This window comes from Typopeltis vanoorti, chromosome 2 (genome assembly GCF_054136105.1).
Source record: "Typopeltis vanoorti isolate ZY-2024b chromosome 2, IOZ_Tvanoo_1.0, whole genome shotgun sequence".
Classification (NCBI taxonomy): domain Eukaryota; kingdom Metazoa; phylum Arthropoda; class Arachnida; order Uropygi; family Thelyphonidae; genus Typopeltis; species Typopeltis vanoorti.
Window position 1 is genome coordinate 63,603,106 of NC_143550.1, and position 17,063 is coordinate 63,620,168.

Below are 17,063 nucleotides of genomic sequence, written 5' to 3' on the forward strand. Positions count from 1 at the left end.
AAGCAAAGTTTGTGAACCAACACCAATGTGTGAATTTTTCCATTAAAATATAAAAAATAACAAAAAAGAAATAATAAATAATAAAAGTTAAATACATTTCTTTTAAAATAAAAAAAAATCTACTTAGTCTTAAAACATTTTAAATTTGTTTTCATTATTTCATGCCCCCCCCCCCCTCAACAAAACCTACATCCCCCAAGGGGGCCACAGCCCACAGTTTGGGAAGCGCTGCCTTAGACGATAGAGATATAAGATCTGATAATGATAATATTGGAGTCTTGACAAGTAATAGACTGATTTGGAGGAAAATTGTAGATAGGAAGTTAGTAATGATGTAAAATTTTCATGTAGTACTATCATATCCTGTAAACCCCTTGAAGGTACATGTCAGGAATTTGACGATGATGATAAAAATTGGAAATGATAATCTCTGCTCTTTACTTTATGCAGACATTATTATATTTCTAAATAAATCAAGTATAAAAGTCTGCAAGATTCCTGGACTAAATTGAATAACTGTTGTAACAAATTTGGAAAATCAGAAAGTTTAAAAATCAGCAATAAAAAGACAAAAACAATGAAAATAGGTAGAAACATTGAAATTATCAATTGCGTCCTGAATGGAGTACCTATAGAACAAGTAAAACATCTCAGCTACTTAGGCACATAATTTTTATTAAAGATCGCAAATAAAATATGGAAATAGACAACATAGAATTAGCAAAGTTCGTATGGTAGGAATTCTGCTGAATAAATTTATATGGAATAAGAGAGAAATTAGTCAAACAATAAATCACCTGTATACAAGAGTGTTCAAACCAATGGTTGAAAAAATGGTTCAGTGGTTCAAACTTATGGACCTGATAGCTGCGTTAGAAATAAAACACTTGACCAAAGACTGGAAACAATAGCTATGAGAGTTCCGAGAAAGATTAGTGACATCAATGGCAATAACATATTAAAATGAGGATATTAGGAAAGAACTTGACATTCAGGAATGTTAGAAATGGTCGTAAAGGTGTTACTGTAATAACTGTCAATGATTACTAGTTAGTGGAGAAGGAGAGAATTTCTTTAACTAATACTCTGACACTATAAATAAGGTATTATAATCTGATTCATCTGTGGGAAATCATACTTAAGTTCAGTTTGAACCTACAAACTATATTCAAAGATACACATTACTCAAGAACTAACTATCCATATTTAGTTTCTGGTTTTATAAATAAAGCTTTGGATATTAAATGTGTTATAAAGATTATTAGGGCCTTGACAAAAAAACCTCTCGAGTTTTTAAATCTAATAGTCTCCTCCAGATTTATATTTACAAATCACAACAGTTTTGAGTTTTGATGCTTTACTGGGTTTAGAAATTATGGGTGGATGTTTCTTTGTATTTTTTTCTAGTAAAAAAAAAAAAATTACAAATTAAAATGATCATGTTGAATAATCTGAAGGGTAAAATCATGCGATGAAAATAGTGCAGAATGTGTTTTAGCTGTCAAGAAACATGTCAAACATGTCATCTGTATTGAGAATTGGACTGTATTATGCAGTATGAAACGCTACAGTTTCTATCAAATTTCATTTCCTACATAACGAAGTTGAACTGTACTTTCATACCCTATGTGTTTTAGTTGTCAGAAACTGCTATGAGTTGATTGCGTATGAAAATAACAGGTTTTTCAAACGAGCAAAAAGATATGTTCAAAACTGAATATGCATGATTATCAGTTTTTTTTAACCATCCACAAACAAAAGTCCATAATGATATGTCTCTGAGAAAACATGACACTAAACCCAGGATAAAAGAAAGAATTAACAGCATAGTCCAAGATCAAAGGGGGGGGGGAGGAGAGGGACTATGCTCATCAGAAGGTCAGATGTCATATAACACAATATACTCAACAAAATTATTCACCACTCTGAGTTTTCTATATCATGAAATGACAAAGAGATAACAATTTTTCAGTAAAATCAGTTTTTCTTTACTTGTAGATTGCTTTTTGAACATAAAATAAATGCTGAAAATTTCTCTCACATACATTAAGACACACTGTATCTACATGCAATATCAACTTGCCATCACACATTTATATTTTCTAATAAATTTATGTAAATACCCACTTTAGTAAAGTTCCATCTCTGAATGAAATGCCGAGCAACATCTCGAGCTGCAGCTCCTTGCATATACATTGCAATATCATGCCATGGCATTCTTGGTGTCCTTAGCCGATCCACACTGTCTTTAAAGAGGAAAAATTATTTATGTCTATTAATTTGCATTACAAGTTAATTTTAAAACAATATTTGAATTTATGACAATTCAAATATTTGAAAGAGAAATTGCAAAATTATTACAATAATTAACCTCTGGGTTCTAGGTTATACTGTAAGTAGTTGGTGTAATTTAGCGCTCATGTAAAATTGGTGATTTTTATCTGTTTTATTATTGTGAAAATTAGTGTTTATAGTATATTTTTGTGTATTTAGATTATTTACTGTCTTTATAATATATTTTTATGGTGATATTGTAATATTAAATATAGCTGTAAAATGGCCAAAAATGCAAAAGAAATGGAATGCTAACAAAGTAGTGAACAAGAAGGTTTTCTCCGCTAAAGACATTATTAAAGAGAATATTGAAAATAACTTAGCCACCAAAATTGCTAGGTTAAAGCAGATTATCACACAGATGAGGGAATTACAGAAAGTCAAACTATGTTTAGAGAAACATAGGAAGAATAAAGTTTAGCAGCAAACTGAAAAACAATACAAGGAATCAGGTAAGTTAGTGCTTAATAACGAAAATCTGGTTAGTAAAGCTGATTGTAAAAAGAAGGATGTTATTTGGTATGATGACTTCATAAAACCTGCCATTAATGAGTGGGTTATAATGTCAAGTTTTCCCAGAGCAAAAATTAAAAAAAAAGCAAGAGGTGATTCTGGTAGGTACTAATGACTTAATTAGTGACAAATTCAGTATGAGAGAGGAATGAAAAGGTTGTTAGAAATGAGAAAGTAAAAATCATTAGTATATTATCTAGATATGATTGAAGTAATTTATGAAGACGGGCTATGATGGCAATGATTCAATGTGTAGGCCGTGTAGAAGGTGATGCAAGTTATGGGATGTGCGGAGTGGGTTTGTGAGAAAATTGGATTTGTATAAGAGGGACAGGCTACACTTATATTTGGCACCAGGAGTCTTGAAAAATTATTGATATGAGACCTAACACAGAGTCAGGGGAACTGAAATCTGATGGGAGGAATCACAAGAATCTGTGTGTAAGAGCAACAATGTTAGATAACTGTGTTAATGATGGAAATGGTTATGAAGAGAGAAAGATTCTGTTCATTCGACTCAGACCTAACATGTGTAAAGATGCCTGCATAAGTAAGGAACTAAATAAGAACAGAGATCTGCAAGTTGTCGAACTGTGTCATACAGACAACAGTATACAAAAAAGCATGCAGGTAACTTACGTCTGTACACGAATGCTAGGAGTATAACAAACAAAGGAGTAGAGTTTGTTGTCTTGGTTAATATATATTGAGACCTCATGTTGTAGGCATTACATCGTACAAGTCGTGAAGATGTCACATCAGAATATGGCAATGATGCAAAGACATTAACCTGTAGAAATAAAGAGATTCTGATTTCAGTATATAAGGCCTTGATCAGGCCTCACATGGATTAGTGTGCATAGATTTGGTCTCCTGGTTTTCGTGGTGATGTGGATATGGTAGGAAGGGTACAGAGAAGATTGACTAAGGTTGTATCCAGTCTTTGGGATGTGAGGACAGATTAAGGGAATGCAGTTTGCAAAGCCTTGTGAATAGAAGGAAGGGGGGGGGGTATGATCGAGACATTTAAGTTGATCAACAGTTGTTATTACCATGTTAATAGAGAAGAAATGTTTGGTAGAATGGGGCAAGGGAATAGTGGTTGGTCAGTAGAATGTTTTGCCTGATACTGTGGTAAATACAGATACATTGAATGAATTTAAAGCATGGTTTGATGGGTTTTGCGTGTACAGTGTTTGCCTCCCATGATGAGTGTTTAGACTCCATGAAGGTCTGATGCCAATAATAATAAAAATATATACAGTTCTCCTCATTTCACCTTACATCCACTTCATCTCTTGCTTCATCTTCGCTAACTTGGCTTTCAAATCTTATGTAATTTTATCTCTATCATTCACTCTTGCTATTTTACCATCAGTTGCGCATGCTTATTTTCCTCATCAGCATGACTTGCTATCTTACAGTTAATTTTACTTGGTTTTTCACTGCCTTTATCACACACTTTATTATCAATCTCACTGTTTCCTTTGCCATCAGTTTCACAAGCTTTCTTTACATCCCTAAAATCTTCCTCAAGATCAGTTACACTTACCACATCATGTTCTGTAATCTGATTAAAACAAGCTTCATGGTCCATCAGTATATTGAACTTCCTGCATACCCACACTCACTTCTCTCTTAATCAACCTCTCCACATAAATGTCTGCAACATATTCTTTGAATACGTGTTACACTAATGGCAATTAACTTTTTTTGTAGCAACCTGTGAAACGATCTCCCTTTCACTGCCATCAAGACCACTAACAAGAAACAAAGAATAGAGAACACTAAATTAAGAACTTTGTGCCTGTTGATTGGAAAAGAACTGCATCTAATTCTTGTCACTTGAGCTTTTTCAAATGAAGGTGAGATAGTCGATCTCATATGGGGCAGCAGTTTTTTTTAAAGAAACTTCAGTTTTTTCGTCCTAAACACAGGCAAAACATAGAAAACATGCAATTTATGACCAATATTCTTTTTAAACTGATTCAAGTTAAACCTGGAATCCTCATCAAAGACTCATATATACAGATGCACCTTGAAGACCTGAGCTTTGCAGATGATATAGTCCTCATTGACTCCAATGTTACAGATGCCCAAAACCACTTCGACAGCCTCAGAAGAACCGCAGAAATATTTAGACTAAAAATAAAGTCCCAAAAAACAAAGATATTAAAAATCAGATAGATGGGCACATCTCTATAAATCACAATGGTCACCTTGATGAAGTAGAGGACTTCGTATACATAGGATCACACATCTCAGATTCCTTAACAGACATTAAGGCAAGACAACAGAAAGCACTCCAGTTCCACAGAAGTCTTAATAAAGCATGAAAGCCGAGCCTCATCTCAAAGGAGATGAAGATTCATCTTTACAAGTGCACCAGTCTATCTTTTTATATGGCTCTCAGAACTGGAACATCTCAACAGAAGCAGCAACGAATATTATAAATAGCTTTGGAACTACTTGCCTAAGAAATATCCTGGATTACTCCTGGAAAAACCACATTCCCAACTCTACTATATTAAATGAAACCCAGTAAGATCCTCTAGTTGGTAATGTTCAAAGAAACCAAATAAAATGGCTCAGCCACCAACTTAAACATCCACCCTCTGCACCTTTTGATGCTCTGGTCCTCTATGCCCTTTATTATTTCTAATTGTAAAATTATAAATAAACGATGATGATTATGACTGCCTAAAATTTTAACCAAACACCTCATTCCAAACACAAATAACACACAGCAGCACTCAATTTAAAAATTACATAATATCGTTGAACAATAAATATAAATTATTTAATGAATTAGACTATCAAAACCATGCCTCTTTTATAAGAAAAATTAACTTATCTTGCTGCAGCCCATCTCGTGGGACAAGTGATTATGAGAATTACAGCATAAATTCTTTAGTGTATATTCTAAATTACATTTATGCAAACTTAAATGGGAAGGGTTAAAAAGAGGAAAAGGTAGATTCAGGCCAAACAGACCCACTATGATCAGCTTTTTACTTTGAGGTAAATATTTGAACAGTCATAGAAGAGTAATAACTATCCATATTTAAGGTTTGTTGATCTAATGGAAAAGATGCCAAAAGGAAAGTTGTTCGAGGCACTGCAATTATATGGTGTAAATGGAATATTATACAGACCAATTAAAAGAGAAGGTAATGGAATAGGATATGATGTATAATCAGACAAGATGAATGCGTGCAAGCACACACTACTTCTGGTCTTATTCATCATCTACATGAAGTAGATGAAGTGGGTAGAGAGCATTTTGGGAGGGGGGGGGGGGAAGGATCTGAAGATAGAAATTTTTTTTGGGGGGGAAGAGGAGAGATTTAAGGGAAAAAGTCAGGGGTGGATGGGGTGTGAGCTGTTTCGACAACCGTTGTCTTTGAAACTCGTGGGAGGAGTGGATGCTATGTCATGTCGGTGAGGGTTCTGACTTAGGTGTACTTGTGTTGTCTCCTATTGGTCGGAGTTGTGACCTAATTTTTATGTTGTGGAGATTCCAACTCTCAGAGATTATGTAGGGTCGGTGGACATTTATTGAGTTTTCGTCACATTTTATGGCTATCTTTTCCGATATTCTAAGAATTGTTTTGTTGTCTTGTATGTCTAATATTATGGCCTTGTCGATTTGCAGGTCATGTTTTTGTTCAAGGGCATGGACTGCTATCTTGGTTTTGCCTGTACTTTGTTATCCTGTTTTTCTTTTGATTGTTGCATTTTTTTATTGTTTAAATGTTCTGGAATAGGGATGTTACAGTCATGGAAGTGTTCTTGTAGTCTTGTCCATAAAGACCTGATGGTAGAACCTGTGTAGGTGACATCGTAGTCTTTTTGGCAGGGAAATTTGTAAACAACGTTGTGGTGTTCTAATATTTCTTTGGTTTGTGGTGAACACCAGTCTATAGTCAGTGTATGGCAGTTTGATAAATTTTTGTGTTGGGAAATTTGTTTTGGTTGTTGGGTTGTTTTGCCTGGTTTTGGCTGTTTTGTTGGCGTAATTTATAAGTTGTGTTGGGTAATTCTGATTTTGAAAAATTTGTGTTAACTTCTTTAATTCTGTGTTTAGATAATTACAATTTGTTGAAAACTTTTAAGCATTTATGAATTGTGTTAAGATGACTGATTTTTTAATCGAATAAGGATGGTACGAGTTAAAATGGAGGTATTTCTGAAACGTGTTGGTTTGTGGAATATTTTCGTAGCTATTTTGTTATTTGTTCTGATTAATGTCAAGTTTAAGAAATAGATGGATTTGATCTTGTTTCGTTTTTATGGTGAATTTTAGTCTGTTGCTGTAATTGTTAAGGGACACCTGTATGATGGTGATGCATGTTGGTTCTCCAATGCATAGAATATCATCCATTATCAGCCATAAAAGGTGATACATGGATGTATCACCTTTTATGGCTGATTACACTTCTACTCAACTCCCCCCCCCCCGGGGGGGGGAGTTGAGTAGAAGTGGTTCTATGTGTGCTAGGAACAATTTTAGTCTGTTGCTGTAATTGTTAAGGGACGCCTGTAATGTGGTGAGTATTGGTTCTCCAATGCATAGAATATCGTCCATGTATCAGCCATAAAAGGTGATGCCACGGGGGAAGGGGAGAGTTCAGTAAGAGTGATTCTATGTATGCTAGGGACAATTCAGCTAAATGTTCACTGATGTTTTGTCCCATAGGGAGTCCGAAAATTTGGCTGTACATATTGTTAAAGCTGAAAAAATTTGCTGAGATTACTAGTTTGATTAGGTTTAAGATATCACTGGGTGTTAATTTTGTTCATAAATGTAATGTGTGTGGTCTTCTGTGAGTAGTGTATGTGTGTATATACGATGTCTAGTGTTCCAGGGATGTTCACGTTGGTGTATAACGAAGTTACGTCCAGTGAAGTGAGGCCGTCTTTGTGGGATAAAGTTAAGTTTTTATTTTTTGGAAAAGGTCGTCTGTGTTTTTTATCACAGATTTTGACACTATTAGTAATGGTTTGAGTAGTTTGGCTATGAATTTCAATAAGGGTGATGTTTTTAGTAAGAGACTATTGGCTGTATTGGGTAACAAACTTTGTGGGTTTTAATTTGGCTGAACATACAAAGGGTACACGTGGTGCAGGGTGTTTTGTTTTTTCATTGTGATTTTGTCTATCTTGTTCTGATTTTTTAGAGTGTGTAGGGTGTTGTTGATTTGTTTTATGCGATCGGGGGTAGGGTCATTTTGGATTTTTTGGTACATGTGTTGGTCATTTAAAATAGCTGATATTTTGTTGTGGTAATCTGTTTAGTTTAAGATGACTACTGTATCACCTTTGTCTGCTTTTGTGATTATTATATTTGGTTTTTTTTTTTTAATGATATCAGGGCTTTGTGTAGATTGGGAGTAATGTTGGGTTTTACTATTATTTTGCTGTTTATGATGTTTATTTTCTAAATATTATTTCTTTGTTTGGGTCAGTTTCTAGTTTTGCTTGGATTTCAATAATAATGTATTTGTTTTGTAAGTATTTTGGAAATATTGTGAAGTTTAACCCCTTGTTCAGGATGGTGATTTTGTCAGTGGGGGGGGGGGGGAGGTTGTAATGTGATAGATTTATAATGGAACTGTTTGGTGTGGGTTGCGAGGCAGTATATCAGAAGGATTCAAAGCTGTGCAATTGTTGTATTGGGGGACCGCTAGGACATTCCATTTTTTTGCGCATTGAGTTTCTATTAAATGTGTGTAGTCGTTGTGTGACTGGGTACTTTCCAAAAAAAAGTGCCCATTCGTTTGGGGTAAGTAGAGTTTTTAGTCTGTTTTGTTTGGTAAATGTATGAATATGCTTGGTTTTTCTTTTTAAATCTCTCATTTAGGGCCTGTTTTATGAGAGCTCTGGATGCCAGTAGCAAATTTTTTCGGTTTCCAGCAATTGTGCTGTTGCCACGTGCTACAGCGAATTTTGATGCGATGTTGTGCTTGAGGCAATTTTGAAGGAATTTTATGAGTATTTTTTGAGCAATGTACATTAGGATGGTTTTTTGGTATGTCACTTTTGTGAAGTTTATGCAGTCACTGAATGTGTACACTAAGAGATACTATTTTTAAGTGCATTCTGTGCTGGGGGGGGTGCGGTTGGAGGGGTTTGAGTAGAGAGCCAATGGTTGAGGGGCTGTTGGGTTACAAAACACAAGATATTATAGGTATCATTTCTGGGAAAATTCCCATATTACTCCTCTAAAATTAACTATTATTTTAATGGCTAATATAGCCTATTTTCATTTAGGAATGCCCCTTTCTTTTACAATGTCATTGGCTCTTTACCCAAAATTCTAAAAGGCATTACTAAAGTGTTATAAAACTAATATATGAAGAATAGAAAATAGGAGAAATTATTTTTATTTTTAATATATTATATATTTATTCTACAGATCCTTCTCTCACATCCCTACTCCTAAAATGCTCTCTACCCACTCTCAATAATAATAATATTATTATTATATATATTAAAAAACCCAAGTTTTTTAAAATAGCTTAACCCCCCCCCCCCCCAAAAAAAAAAAACCTTCCTTTAACAGTATATGAAGACACATCACAGGAATAAGGAGACAGAAAACAACATCCAAAAAGGTATGTCCAAAATTTCTCCTATTTTTTATTCTACATATATTAGTTTCATAAAACTTCAGTAATGCCCTAGAATTTTGGGTAAAGAGTCAATGACATTGTAAAAAAAAAAAAGGGGCACTCCTAAATGAAGATAGGCTATATTAGCCAATAAAATAATAGTTTATTTTAGAGGAGCAACATGGGAATTTTCCCAGAAATAATACCTCATACCTCTATAATTTTTACAGTCAGTTCTCCTACCTTTTTAAAGATAGGGATCACAATTGCTTTTTTCCATTCTATTGGTGGGTTATTTGTTGAATAGATTTTATTTAAAAATAATAGGAGTCTTTATTTGAACCTTAATCCTACATATTTATATAATTCTGAATGTAACTTATCTTCACCAGGTGATTTTCCATTTCTTGTTTCTTTTAGGCTGATTTCTAATTCTTCTTTAGTTATTTCCTTTCCATTTTCATTAAATGTTTGCCAGTTATCTTTTTTAAAATATTTATCCGTCCACAATTCTGTATAGAAATTTAGAAATTCTTCTAATTTCAATTGTTTAATTTTATGTTTTCTTTAGTATCTGTTCTTAAATGTTTCAAAATCTTATATACGAGAAATGTCCAGAAAGTAAGTTTCATTTTTAAATATTTTCACTGCAGTACCGCGATCACAATGGTGCGCATGCATGCCGAGTTTGTTGATTCGTTAGTAAGGTGGTGCCATTTTCAGACATTCTCGCAGTGTGTACGCTTCTTGGTGTGTGTTTATAATGTCTAAGAAAATCGAACTGCTCGCCGCATGTGAAATTAGATCAGTTATCCATTTCTTGAATGCGCAAAATGTTAAAGCAGCTGAAATTCATCGGCAAATTATTGAGGTTTATGGAGAACATGCAACGAGTGATTCAATTCTTGCCACCTTCGGCTGGGAACAATTCCATCATCCTCCATATAGTCCTGACCTTGCATCAGGTGACTTTCACCTGTTCAAATATCTGAAATCTTTCCTTGTTGGCCGGAGGTTTCAAGAGGACGACAATGTCAAAGAAGCAGTCAAATGCCGCCTGTGACACAAGCCACAGGCGGCAACCTTCTATGAAGAAGGTATACAACTCTTGGTGCCCTGTTATGATAAGTGCCTGAACAATAGCAGAAATTATGTAGAAAAGTAGTGAAAGATGGATGTCCCTCATACTTCTGGGTCTTATTTTATATAAATCATGTTCTAAATTAGAAACAAGTTTGTTCCATGATTCTATGACTTTTTCTGACTTCTCTTTTAGCTATGACTCTTATTCTTTTATATTCTCTTTCATCCTCTAATCTTTTACTGCTTAACCATTTATGGTATGCTTCTTTTTTCATTTTGATTGTAATGTCTCATATCTTAAGTTTTTTTTTTTTTTTTTTATTGAATTTTTTGGTCTTTCCTAAGCTTTCATTTGCTGCTGTATTTAGTATTGTTTTTATATTAAGCCATTCTATTTCTATGTCTTCATTTTGTTTTATTTTATCTAAATATTGGTTAATTTTTTGTTCATATAGTCATTGTATATTTGTGTCATTTAATAATCTAGTTTTATAAACTGCCAGCCTGGCTGGCCGAGTGGTTAGTGTATCTGCTCTCCAGCCAAAAGGCTGTGGGTTCAAATCCCGCCATGGGCATGGATGTTTGTGATTTTGGAAATATCAGTGGTGGTGGTAGATGGTGTTGGTGTAGTCGGGGTCAGTTGGTGGAGACAGTTGTAGAGCAGGTGCCCCTCCCTCAGAGGAGTCTATGGACTCCCTGGAGTTGTCAAATAATAATAATAATCAAATGTTTTAAATTTTCTTTCTGTTCTTATTGTTTGTAGCTATTTAGAAGGTAATCTTCATTTTATTTTAACGAGGAAGTGGTCACTACTTCATATCCTCTGTGAACTTTGATGTCTTTCCATTTAGGATAAAGTAATCTAATATTGATTTCCATCCTCTTGCTGACCGTGTCTATTTATGTATGTCTTTATGTTTATAGAAAGAATTCATTATTTTAAGGTTATTATAAACCACAAAAGTCGATCAATTTTTTACCATTCCTGTTCAGAGTATGTTCTCCATATATTCCTATATTATTATTAATTTTCATGTTTCCAATTCTTGCATTTAAGTCTCCTGCTGATATTACATAATCATTTTTATTTATTTTATTATATATATTTTGTAACTGATTATAAAATTCAATATTTTTATCCTCTTTTCCTTCTTCTGGGGAATATAAACCAATTATTGTTAAATAACTGCTATCTATTTTTATTCTAGCTTCTATTATTCATTCATTCCTTCCTAAATTTATAATATTTTAACTGTTTTGAAAGGGAATTATGAATCCAAATCATAACACCTGCTTGTGCTCTTTGGTCTCTGTCATCTCTACTATATATTACATTAAAATTTTCAGTTCTCATGGTTCCTTTTAATTTCTTTTTTGTTTCAGTGATTACTGCTATTTGAAAATTTCTTTCAGTTAATATTTGGTCTAATTCTATTTCTTCATACTATTCCTCTTATGTTCCAGTTTGCTATATGTATTATATTTGTCGTTTCCATTTTCGTTTTACCCTTTCCACTCCAGGGTTTGTTTTCCATAGATTCATTTCAGTTATCTTTCTCTGTTGGCTTAAAAGTAGATTAATGTTCTCCATGTCATCAGGCGACTAGCCTGGTGATGGATCAGTTGTAGGGTTGCTAAATTAAGGATTCTGAACTAACCTTCTTCCAAATTTAAACCTATAGGAGGTATGGGGTATATTGAAGAGGAAAGAGTGGATTACAGAGGGTACACAGATACAGGCCAGAAATGGAAAGACCCCATAGCCCTTGAGTACTCTAATAGCATAAGGGTCATAAAATAAGAAGAGTTAGCTGATAAGGTCTTATAGGAAAGATTAAAGTGAGTGGATCTTCCTCAAAGTAAAGGAAGAAGAGGTAGATCCAGCTAAGGGACCATGGGAATGCCACTTTGTTGGATTCTAATTATGTAGAAAATAGAATAAATATTATTTGATTCAGAATCCAACATGAATTTCCATTACAAAGGCTGCGTTGTAAATATTATTTATTGTAAATAACGTAAATGTAATTTGATATCATATAACTACCTTAATTATATCAATTATTTAATTATTTAATCAAAGAAATGTGTTAATGGTAAATAGATTCTGTATTAATTATTGTTATGTCAATATTATAGAAACTTATATTTGCAATATTAACTACGCATTTATTGAAAAGCAAATATTCTAATTATTCATATTTGTGTATAAAGCTTAACGTTATGTAATCACTCATGTAGTAGTAGAGCGTTGTATTACATTAGCGAAATGTTTGCGTTTAGTTTGTTGTCATGGAGACGCATGAGTAAACAACACGGGTCGAAGAGAACGTGGCATTCGAACGGGGGGGAAAAAGAAGTGAAAGTATATAGAAAAAAGGGAATTGAGATTTTATGAGTAAGAGAGAGAGGAGAGAGTTTTGCGGAACCAGTAGGAAGGTAGCATACAAGCAAAGAAGTGGAAGTAAATTATAAATTCTTTAGGGCAGAAATTCATGAGAATAGTGTTCGGAAATGAACCAAAACGTAGTGAATCATAAAGTTTAATATTATAAGTGAAATCAGCTGTTGTTGTGAGGAAGAGTTGATGCCGTAATCAGATAACAAAGAACTGGACATTCAATGGGAAATTCTGATTAATTCCAGTTAATCTAAGATTACGACTTAATTATATGTTGCCCTGGGAAAAAGGCTATATTGATTAGTTGGAGAAAAATAAACAAGAAAGGATATCAGTGCCTTATAGCTGTTGTTTAGAATAGTGAAGTGCGATAACAGTAGTACAGTTTAAACGGTGGAGAATTTTTATTGTGTGTGTTCCGCTAACGTAAATAAGTTAATTCATAAGTGTACTCACAGTGAGTTGATGTATTGAAGATTGTAACTGGTAAGATTAGTCATAGTTGTTTGTTTGTGCTAACATTAACTGTAATATAACTTCGAAGCTCAAAGTCCGGAATAAGTTTGCTTGGAACATTGTCTACCTAGATGAGTGCCTGCTGTGAATATAAACATTGAGCTGACAGATTTGTAGAGACTGAATAAATGTGAAGTTTGTTATATTAACTTGAGTTAAGAAGACATGTGTTTTTGAAGTTGTGAATTGTATATGAAAGTTTAGTACATCGAATTGGCATGAGAGACTTGGCGAGTTGTGTTAAGTAGATTGTGTTGTTTCAATTTAAAGTTGAATTCATGTATTTGCCATATATCATATATTAAATGTTTTATTTTGTTAATCTAAATATTGTGTTTGCCTGAATTTCTTCTTACTGCACCGTTCACAAAAATTCGGATCTAGCGGGAATCCCAGAAGGAAAGAAAATAAATACCATCGGCCTGAATGAGTGAAAAGACTGCTAACTAATTTTGAATTAATCTTACTAATTCATATAGACTTATCTAAGGATAGAGTGGCGCAGTATAATAGAAATTTCTCTACCCTTAGATCAGTGATTAATTTGCAATTAGTTTTCCTTTAATTGATGAAAGTGACTTTAGCAAGATGGCGGATTTAGAACATAACATGAAAATAGAACGTCACGACAAATGGCGCAGTCGACAGGATGTGATTTAATTGATAGAAAGTAATTTAACAGCTGTAGATTAACAGATTTAATTTAACTTGGTAGTAATAATTGTGGAATTGCTCCCTGAAAATTTAGAAAGTAAATTGAATAAATCACAATGAACTGGTTGTAATCAGAAATCAGGCAAAGATAAAGTTTTTTTTTGAAATTGAAGGATTATATTATTTGAATTAATACTGCAATTTTCACTATGGCTGTTACTTCCAATTCAGAGATGGAAGACAGTGAATTTTTTAGAAGTATGAATCCCCAACAAGTAATTCCCCAATTTTCAGGAGAAGACTCTGATGATGTATTATTTTTTTTTACTTATGTTGAGAAACTCAGAGAAACAGCAGGTTGGACAGACTTTCAATTGTTGGTATTACTTAGAAACAAACTAATTGGTAAAGCTAAGACATATTTTTTTTCATCTCCTGTACTTAAGGAAACATTTGAATACAAGAAGTTTAAGGAAGTCTTGCTATCTCAGTTTTGTAAACGGAGGAGTGTTGGACCAAATTTGTGGAAGCTACAGAGGATTATACAAAAGGACAAAGAATGTGTTGGTGACTTCTACAATCGATTACTAACTCTCTCTGAAAGTTTAAATGTATCCAATGAAGACAAACCTCATTTGAATTGGGCAGTTTATCCACAATTTAGACAAGGTGTCAGACAAGAACTGAGGGAGACAGCCTATAAGAAGAAGATAACCTCACTAGAGGAATGTCTTATAGCTGTCAAGGAAAAGGAACAGATGATTGGAGACCTTTGCCTTTCATCTAATATTGGCCTTGTAAACATAGTAGAAACAACTGATTGTTCCATGGGAGTAAATAAATCCTCAAAAGAGAGCAGAAAGAAAGAAGATGAAAGGAAAATCATTAGAGAGAATCCTATTGATCAAAACTGTATGTCCGACACAAAAGAACAAACCAACAAGAAATTATTCAAGGAAGTAAAAGACATTGTTCACCAGGAAGTAGAAAAATTGCAACAGCCAATGAAGAATAAATTAGATGAAGTAATGAAAAAATTGACAGAAATGACTGTAGGATTTCAAGAGAACTTCAATCCCACAGCAGAACATGTTAGCAAAGTGGTCAAACTGGAAGTTGAGAGGCAAAACAAGCCAATTTTGGCTAAAATGGATAGAGTAATGGAAGCCCTGGAGAATGTTCGACAACAAATTCCCATTGATCCTCAAGCTCACACAAGGAGAAAATTTCTCAGAGATGATGGAGATCCTCCCAAATGTTTTAATTGCAACAAGATTGGTCACATCGCTAGGAATTGCTACTTTAATAAAAGAAACTACTCTAACAGCAGAAGGAACTCTAGTTTTGGACATATTTCTCACAGAACATATAAGTCTCAAAATTTCCCTAGATCAAGAGAGTTAATGATGAAGATTACAGGAAGTGTCAAAGGTCATAATTGTAACATTCTATTTGACACAGGTTGTAATGCCTCAATCATCAGTAAGCATTATTTCCTAAAATTGAGAGATAAATTATGGAAGAATGCTACCAATTTAAGGAGACCTGTGAGAATTTCCACTCTTTCTAATTCGAGATCTACAGCATATGAAAAAGTTCGTGCACAAATTTACATACCTGGCATCAACCTCTATGTATATCAAGATTTACTGATAGTCCCTTTCTTTCCTAGCTTAAATGCTCACATAATATTAGGAACAAATTTTATGGAGAAGCATCACTTCTCTTGTGACTTTTCCAGAGGTCAAATATCCATAATGAATAGAAGAATATGTGTTAAAAGAAACAATAACTCTGAATGCACAGGAACAAGGCGACTAACAAGAAGATTTTGTGTACCTAAACAAGAAGAACAACTTAATAAAATGCAATCATCTGTAGATAAGCAAATTGTGAAAAATACTGTTTTAAGCTCTACTATACTTGATCAGCCTGTTATTCAACTTGACACTGACTTGACATCAAAACTTCAAATATCTGATTCTGAGCAAGAAACATGTACTAAGAATCAATTACCAGCTAAGATTAATTTTACTGAAGTATCAGTTTTGCATATCAGAACTAAAAATATGAGAAGAGGAAACAATTACAAGGATTTAAATAATTGCAGAAGGAAAACCAGAAGAATGGATTACCAATATAGAAGATATACTGCACTGGAACGTGATAACAGTAGGAATCTAAGAAAAGACGGGGAAGATAATACATGCGTTGTAGAAAACACAGGAGGGAGTTTCATCCAAGCGAAGTATAACCTAAGACCCCCCCAAAAAAAAAAAAAAAAAGGTAGTAGAAGTCTGATTCCTCCACCAATGAGTTTAGTGTAAAAAAAAAAAAAAATTTTTTTTTAAAAAAAAATTTTTTTAAAGGAAGAGTAAGCCTTTGTTGGATTCTAATTATGTAGAAAATAGAATAAATATTATTTGATTCAGAATCCAACATGAATTTCCATTACAAAGGCTGCGTTGTAAATATTATTTATTGTAAATAACGTAAATGTAATTTGATATCATATAACTACCTTAATTATATCAATTATTTAATTATTTAATCAAAGAAATGTGTTAATGGTAAATAGATTCTGTATTAATTATTGTTAAGCTATTTTATTTATTGTTATGTCAATATTATAGAAACTTATATTTGCAATATTAACTACGCATTTATTGAAAAGCAAATATTCTAATTATTCATATTTGTGTATAAAGCTTAACGTTATGTAATCACTCATGTAGTAGTAGAGCGTTGTATTACATTAGCGAAATGTTTGCGTTTAGTTTGTTGTCATGGAGACGCATGAGTAAACAACACGGGTCGAAGAGAACGTGGCATTCGAACGGGGGGGAAAAGGAAGTGAAAGTATATAGAAAAAAGGGAATTGAGATTTTATGAGTAAGAGAGAGAGGAGAGAGTTTTGCGGAACCAGTAGGAAGGTAGCATACAAGCAA

General features: G+C 33.5%; 1 protein-coding gene across 8 annotated transcripts in view; it reads right to left on the reverse strand.

The window, feature by feature from the left end:
• LOC150109091 (phospholipase D1-like) overlaps positions 1 to 17,063 on the reverse strand; it is a 584,228-nt gene that overhangs the window by 179,745 nt on the left and 387,420 nt on the right. For all 8 annotated transcript variants that reach the window (XM_090411563.1, XM_090411593.1, XM_090411586.1 and 5 more), the window contains one exon: positions 2,128 to 2,246. In XM_090411563.1, coding sequence (XP_090267689.1) covers positions 2,128 to 2,246 — 119 coding nt within the window. The remainder of the gene's footprint in view (positions 1 to 2,127; positions 2,247 to 17,063) is intronic.